Source organism: Chrysochloris asiatica, unplaced genomic scaffold (genome assembly GCF_000296735.1).
Source record: "Chrysochloris asiatica unplaced genomic scaffold, ChrAsi1.0 scaffold00146, whole genome shotgun sequence".
Taxonomy (NCBI): domain Eukaryota; kingdom Metazoa; phylum Chordata; class Mammalia; order Afrosoricida; family Chrysochloridae; genus Chrysochloris; species Chrysochloris asiatica.
The window spans coordinates 7,971,900-7,980,115 of NW_006408664.1; the positions used below are offsets into that span (position 1 = coordinate 7,971,900).

General features: G+C 38.8%; 1 protein-coding gene across 1 annotated transcript in view; it reads right to left on the reverse strand.

The window, feature by feature from the left end:
• Positions 1-8,216, reverse strand: part of LOC102834341 (cytochrome b5 reductase 4-like) — a 141,745-nt gene that overhangs the window by 28,131 nt on the left and 105,398 nt on the right. Inside the window, exon 10 of the mRNA XM_006870649.1 lies at positions 7,444-7,566. Coding sequence (XP_006870711.1) covers positions 7,444-7,566 — 123 coding nt within the window. The remainder of the gene's footprint in view (positions 1-7,443; positions 7,567-8,216) is intronic.

An 8,216-nucleotide genomic window follows, 5' to 3' on the forward strand; every position in this document is an offset into this window, starting at 1 on the left:
TGCCATGGACTGCCAAAAGAACCAATAGATCTGTTTTGGAAGAAGTGCAGCCAGAGTGCTCCTTGGAGGCCAGGATGGCTAAGCTTCATCTCTACTACTTTGGACATATTGTCCGTTTATGTTTCCAAAGAGCAGCTGGTGGGTTTGAACTGGTGACCTTGTGGTGCACAGTCCAGTGCTGATCCTACAGCGCCACACCAGAAGTCCTAATATACAAATGAAGAAAACTAATCAGGTATTTCTACAATTTCTAGAGAAATCTCAAAATAATATCCCAAACATAGGAAATATTTTTATCTGGAGCAAAATACCATTTGGTTTGGGAAAACTTCTTATAGAAACTCTGAATTTAATAAAGCCTTCTTATTCTAATTATTCCCTCCTTTTTTTTTTTAACCTAAAAATATTTAAGTAGGTGCAGGAAGAATTACTCCAGATCTTAAAGGAGGTGAAAATCCAACACCCAATAATTAATATAGTGGAAAATGAAATTCACATGTAACACTAAGAAAAGATTCTGGCCATAGTTTGATCCAAGTTTCCTCCTTCCATTCTTCCTTTTGCACCCTGAAGACTTGCGAGGACAATGGCTTGGCATGTACCTAAGTTTAGAGGGTATCACTGCAGACCAAAAACTAAGGGCATTATTTCAGGTCACCTTGTTCTACTGCCAGGATATAGGTTTGTACCAAATTATGGTTAAGGGAACCACCCTAAAGTTATCCTGGAAAGTTAAACTGGACTGTTCTAGTCTAAGGACATCTACCCTAAGGAGAGAATAAGGTTCAAATGATGTCTTTATCCCTTTCTCTTCAGGCCCCTGTGGGACCCAGTGTGATAATACAGAGATCAATATACCATTATGCTAAAATATTTAAAAGTTATAAATTAAATACTTATTCAATAAAATAAGTTCTATGCCTGTCTCTCATACTTCAGAGATGTTATAAGGAAGACCAAGTCCTGGGAGAAGGATAGCATGCTTGGTAAAGTGGGGAGTCAGTGAAAAAAAAAAAAAAAACATTCAACGACATAGACTAACACAATGGCAGCAGCAGTGATGGGCTGAAACATAACAACAATTGTGAGGCCAGTGCAGTGTTGCGTTCTGTTGTGCACAAGGTTGCCACGAGGCAGAATCAAATGGACCTCACCTAACTGGTGTGGCGCTGTGGGTTAATGCGCCAGACTACAAAGCCGTTTGAACTGCAAGGTCAGTGGTTCAAGCTTAAAGCTGCTCCTCGGAAACCCTATACAGGGTCGCTATGGGTCGGAACCGAATTGATGGCACTTCACAACAACAACAACAAATAACAACACACTGTACCTTGATAATGTCCTCCAAGTCTAAATCTAATTTTAAATTTAGACTTCTTGAATTCCTCCAAATTCCATGCAGGAAAGATAGTAGACAGCTGAGCTCTACACTTCCACTGACCATGGCCTATCTTCCCTCTCTAACCCCTGGCTCTGTCCAACAATGAGTGGGGCCTAATGTGAGTGTGGACATACCAACTCATATGGTCAAGTGTGTCCATTAGCTTTTCCCATAAATAATCCTGGTCACCCCTTGGACAGACCAGGGAAGATGCCTAGACAGGCCCGGGAAGTAGATCTGGGGCCATTTGGACAAGGAACTTTGGGGTCCCACTATGTGTGTATATATTGTGAGTATATATGTGTGGAGTTCTGGTGTAGCACTGAACTGCTAACAACAATGTCGGTGGTTTAAACTCACCAGCCATTCCTTAGAAACCCTACACAGGGTCACTGTAAGTCAGAACAGACTTGACAGCACTTAACAACGACAACAACATGTGCAGTGCCATGTTGAAAGCAAAGAGTGTGAACTCCAGGTGGGCACTTCTTGATCTTGCATACTCCTTGCCCTGTCTGAAGGATATGGCTGGAGAAAAGCCATAGAGGGGTCCTCCCAGGATGGTGCCCAGCACAGGTGTTCCTTTTGTTCAGGTCTTAGGGTTGTTTTCTCTAATCAGACAGAGCACATGCCCTTTACTGATGGTTGAAAAGATTTATCATCTGACTTGGTTTTACTGTAGCATTTGCCAGAAAGAATCGTTGATGCTTTTGTTAATTGTCATTGAGTTGGTTCCAACTTATATTGATCCTGTATAGGGTTTCCGAGGAGTAGCTGGTGGGTCTGAATCACCAACTTTGTGGTTAGCAGTCCAGTGTTTATCCTACAGTGCCAAAAGGAGCCCTGGTGGCATAACTGATTAAACACTAAGCTATTAACAGAAAGGCTAGATGTTCTGCAGAAGAAAGATGAGGCAGTTTGCCTTCATAAGATTTATAGCCTTGAAAACCCTATGGAGCAGTTTTTCTTTATCCTATTGGGCTACTGGAGTCCTGGTGTGGCGCTGTGGGTTGATGCGCCAGACTGCAAAGCCGTTTGGACTGCAAGGTCGGTGGTTCAAGCTCACCAGTTGCTCTCTGTGAACCCTATACTGGGTCATTATGGGTCGGAACTGACTCAATGGCACTTAACAACAACAACAACAACAACATAGGCTATACTATCAGTTGGAATTAACCCAGAACTGAAACGGATGAGAGAGAGAGAGAAGAGGAAAAGACAGAACCTAAAGCTGACTACTTTGGCCTGGACAATATCATTATTAAGTTAAAGTGTCAGGTTTTTGATTTTGTAAGCACAGAAAACTGTAAAGGAAAATGAGAACTCTTTAGTAAACGTAAAATGTAGGTAAAATAAACACATAACAGAAGCTTTCTGCCCCAAATAGCTAACTTCTTTAAATGTATGTAAAATGGAGAACCACAACCCATGTCAGTCTGTTATACTGTGGTAGCACATACGTTACTGTGGTACACATAGTCATGCCAGTGGCATTTCAAATGCCAGCAGGTCAAATGCCAGCCATGGTGGGCAGGCTCCAGACTAAGATGGACTATGAAGAAAGGCCTGTTAAACTACTACAGACAGTGAATCCATATAAACCTTATGGATCACAACAGAACATTATTTCACTCACTTGATATGAGTGGGTCATCTGGAGGGATCAACTGTTAGAGAATGATATCATATATGGTGAAGTAGCAAGCCAATGAAGGCAAGTGAGATCCTAAAGGTTTAAAAATACTAATACATAAAAATAGTGGCACATTGAAAGGGATCACATTAAAAAGTCTTGGATAGAGCGGTGTAATATGTGAACAAAATGTAAAATTATTAAAACAAACAAACAATAGGCTTACTGGTCACAAAGAGCCTGGAGGAACCTGAGACTGTAGCCCTCCATGATCCTCCAGGTTTGGAAAGGAATACACCTGCTTTCAGCCAAGCAGTAGACAGGTATATAAGGGGAACAAAAACATTAGTAAGATATGCTCTGTATGAATGATGGAATGGTCAAGCATTCATAATCAAGGGGCAACAGGTACCTAACGACAACAGTGAGAAGGGATGGGAAGGTGGGGGGAAGGAAAATAGGAACATGAGGAGAAAGCAGACGACTGTTGTTCCACCGAGGAGATTGCATTCACTGAGATGAAACAACGTGCATGATCTGTTGAATGTAAAACTAATGATCTTCTCTGTAAACCTTTACTCAATTCAAAATTAAAAAGAAAAAGTTTATAATTTTATATTCTAAAGCTATTTACTGAGTTGTTTGTTAGCAAATTTTTTTAATTCCTTCTGTTTGGGGACCAAAATCTCCATTATGAATGGCCATTACAGCTAAATTAAAATGTTGGGTTAAGTACAGAAATAACAACCTGATTGTCCATTAGTTTTCTGATCCTTAATAGACAAATTAAGTTCCTCAGCCATCAAACACACACAGACAGAGACACCCCTGTGCACTCATAATGTTCACATCTGCGGAAAAAAGTACCTGGAAGCTTCCCACTTACAAATGGCAGTCTGGTTTCTACTCAGAAAAATTAAAATATTACTTATTTAGATGAAATGTAAATCAATTTTACCTTTAAAAGAGCAGTTTTAAAAGTAAAGAAGGTAAAGAAGAGTAGCTTTTATTTCTCTGACCAATGTTCTTTGTTATATTTAAATCTTTCATGTAAATAAATTTTAGATTTGACATGAGAAGACATTGTATTAAAAATTTTCAACATATGCTTATTTTTCATCTAAATTTTTTTAAACCAGGAAACCCATAAAATGCAGCCAGCGTTCTAGCATAAATAATAGTATTACACGTATTGAAAACCTAGGAACCACTTAAAGCATTAGCGATTATAAGACAGCAAGTTGGTCATAATACACTGATGATGTAAGCACATTCAGTTTTCTAGTAGATTAAATAACCTACAGATTTTTTTTGTCATGGTCTATGGAAAGGAAATAAGAAAGAAGAAATTATCTTTGCTGATTCAGTCAGATAAACAAATACATATCCATTAAACTGAATCATTTTCCAAAGTGGAATTTCTACACCACTGAAAAATTCAGGCATGGCTTTACTTTAAGACAAAAAAGCGAAAACTGATTATGGTGGTTCAGAATTCAAGGTGAATTTATAGCAGAGACAAGAGTTCATGGGAAGTCTCAGACTTAACTACAGAGAAGAGTACCTGAGTTACAGTCATTCTGTTTCAAATAGAAGTCAACCTTGGTTTTCACTATCTTTTACTTCTTAAACTTTGCTTTTTTTATTTCTTGAACTACTATAAGCTAGTTTACTATATTGTTTGATCATTAAATAAGTCAAATAATTTCATTTCCATTGTTTCCTATTTTCTTCTGATCTGCTAGATCACATTATTATTATTCCTCTTTATTATCCCTCCCTACATAACACCACAAAATTCAGACCTCTTGCTGTGGTAAAAGCCATCTATTTGATCATTCCTATACAATATTGGTGGAGTCCTTGGTATGGTGCTGTAGAATAAGCACTGGACTGCTAACTGCAAGGTCAGTAGTTCAAACCCACCAGCCGCTCCTTAGAAACCCTACACAAGGTCACAATGAGTTGGAACTAACTTGATGACAAGTCACATCCAAATGCAGAGTCTCCAAGCAGTTTTTATGAAAGACAAACCAAACAAACTAACACCAACAACCAAATTTGGGGACACAGAGATTACAGAGAAACAAGGAAAACTCTAAAACAGTCTTTTTTTTTTTTTCACTTTAGAATTTATTTTAATCGTTAACTTTAAGAAAAGACAAATACATCATTTTTTGACATAATTTCCTTGCTTTTCAATAGACTTTCTCCATCTGTCAACAAGCTTTCATATTCCCTTACGAAATGTTCTAGGCTGAGCTTAGAGCCATGAATGCACTGCTGTCTTCACTTCATTCATTCATCTTTCATCAGAGGTGAATCTTCATCTTCGAAGGGCTACTTTCAAGGGACTAAACAGGTGAAAGTCCAATGGAACAAGATCAGGACTGTGGGGAGGATGCTTTAACAACTAAAAATGAAGTTTTTGCAGAGTGTCAACAGTGTGGATAGAGGTGTGGGGACCTGCATTGTCATGCAAGATCAGAAGGCCCTTGGACAGCAGTCATCTGTTTTTTTTTTTTTTTTAATTTCCAGCTTGTAATTTATTTATTGTTAACTGTTTTACTGTGAATTATGTGATAGTTTACATGGGAGAACATTAGCTTTACATTCATCTTATTGTATATCGTTACAGTGCCATGGTTACAATCCCCTCCATGCATCATCAACCAACCAAAGGGTGTACCCTGCAAGCCTGCCCCTTGGTCCTCAGCACACAGCCCCTCTCCCTCTCTGGGTCTAGAGTCCCCAGCCACTCCATCTCTCCATGTCATCATCTCTGCCTCCATCTCTGGCATCACTGTTTCTCTGGGTATGGTCCTGAACTCTGCTCTTCTCCTTTAATGGTCCCAGGGCCCTCTGCTCCTGGCCTGCAAAGTCAGCCATTCCCCTCCTTTTGCTACAAAATGTCTACTTTACATTTCCATCCCTCACAGTCAGTACTAATTTATTGTACTATTGTACCACATGAGTGCTATCCCCATCTCCTTTCATCAGTCCCGCCCAAACAGACTGGATACTACTCAGTGAAGATTCTATCTTCCTTCACGCCCACTGGATCTAGGATCTTTCTTGAAAATTTGTAAGCCAGTCACTGCTTGACTTTGTAGCAACCCCCCACCCCCACCCCATTTTGGGTAGCCAATGTCCACGTTGCCCATCCCTGTCTACCCTGTGTATTGAGGGGGTGGGAATGATCCTCGCTGTAAAGATTTGTTCCCTTTTTTGAGCTACTGCATCCATAGGTGTAGTAAAACATTGTTAAAATGATAGGAGAATACCATGCTAAAACAAAGGAACAGAAATCAAATGACTTTATAAAAGTTAAAATTCTGATAGTAGAAATAAGTAACTGAATGGAAGATACAGCTGAAGAAATCTCTCAGGAAGTACAACAAAAGACAAAAAATGACGAAGACTGGTGAACGAGGTCCAATATAAGAAAAACATTTCTAGAAAGCAAAATAGATCACACAGGAAGGAAAAATCAATAATGTATCTGTAACTGAAGGTCATAAATTTCCATATTAAAAATTATTAGCACAAAGGAGGAAAACAGAGTCATATTAAGGCATATCATGAAATTTCAAAGCATTTAGAACAAGGAGAAAATCCTACCAATTTCCAGAGAAGAAACAACAACAAAAAAAACCACATAAATATTCATCAAGTATGTTTGTCCCCTTTTCCATATATGCATTATACTTGGATTAAAAGCAACAGAATGAAGAAGAAAATGAATAACGCTACCTTTTAGAAGTGAACAAAAAAACTGGTTAACTCACATTGAAAACAACACACGAATTCTTCAACAGGAAGCCAGAAGATATGATAAAAAGCATACACTTGAGCTTGATTTTGTATTTTATAAAAAGGGAACTGCAGGAGCCAATAGGTGGACAACGGTCTAAGCACAAGACTGTATTCTCCATTAAAGATGTTGTTGTTGTTTAGAGCTGTCGAGTCCGTACCGACTCATAGCGACCTGGATAGGGTTTCCGAGGAGTAGTGGGTGAGCTTGAACCGCTGACCTTGTGGTGCAAAGTGACCTTGCAGTCCAGCGCATTAAGCATTAACCCACAGCACCACACAATAGTGTTACCTAATGACCTTGTTGTCTGTAAACATTAGATGGCAGAGTCTGACATCATCTTCTGTGCAAAAAGTGGGATAACAGACACGATGTACCTTTTCAACTACTTCTTGTTGTTAAGTGTCGGTTCCAACCCGTAGTGACCCTGTATTAAGTTTTCAAGGGGCAGCTGGTGTGGTTCAAACTGACCTTACAGTCCAGCACATTATTCTGCAACACCACACGAGGACATAAGGATACTTCAGTTCATCCCAAAGTGACGTTGCAAACTCTGGTACAGATGCGCCATTAACACAACTATTTTCCGAACAAAGGACTCAAAACAACAACCCGTACCTGTATCTTTCTTGGGAATAAATGAATTATGACCCTCCAGGGGACGACCAAGACATTTCCAAGAAGTATTCTCTTTTTTCTTCAGGACAATCTCTATTTTTCCCACATTTTCAACAACCCGCACTGAAAAGAAAATAAATTCCATTTGTATTCACAGATACTAAATATTTTAAAACCAATAGTTCTTAATCCAAATTCAGACTTTATACAAATGACACTGATAATTAGATTTTGTTCACATATTCAACAAAATTGTTTATGACTTACAGAATGGTAAATCCAGGTCAATTTACTTAAGAGTCAGATAACTTCTTTCAAGCTAATTTCTCATGGTTCAAAGTAATATGTACTGCTAGCTTTCATAAAAGCTCAAATATAGCCATGGCAACCAATTAACATAGAACTGAAAAATTGAGGCCGGCATTTATTATTAAGTCATTGACTGAACCTACAAAAGCAAATTTAATTTATTCCCTTTTAACATTCCTTGGTTGGGATTTGAGGGGGTTCATATAAGTAACTTTAGTAGACCACTACCGAGCCTAATAAACACAAAAACACTATTGGAAGAATTGCTGTTGTTAACTGCTGTTGAGTCAATTCCGACCCACAGCGACCCTGTATAGGGTTTCCAAGGAGCAGATGGTGAGCTTGAACCACTGCCTTTCAGTTCAAACAGTAAGTATCTCATAAATATGGAATTGGTTAACACAGTGTACATGAATCTCTGGTAATGAATGTTTCGGATGATCAATATCGAAAAGTACTTGTTG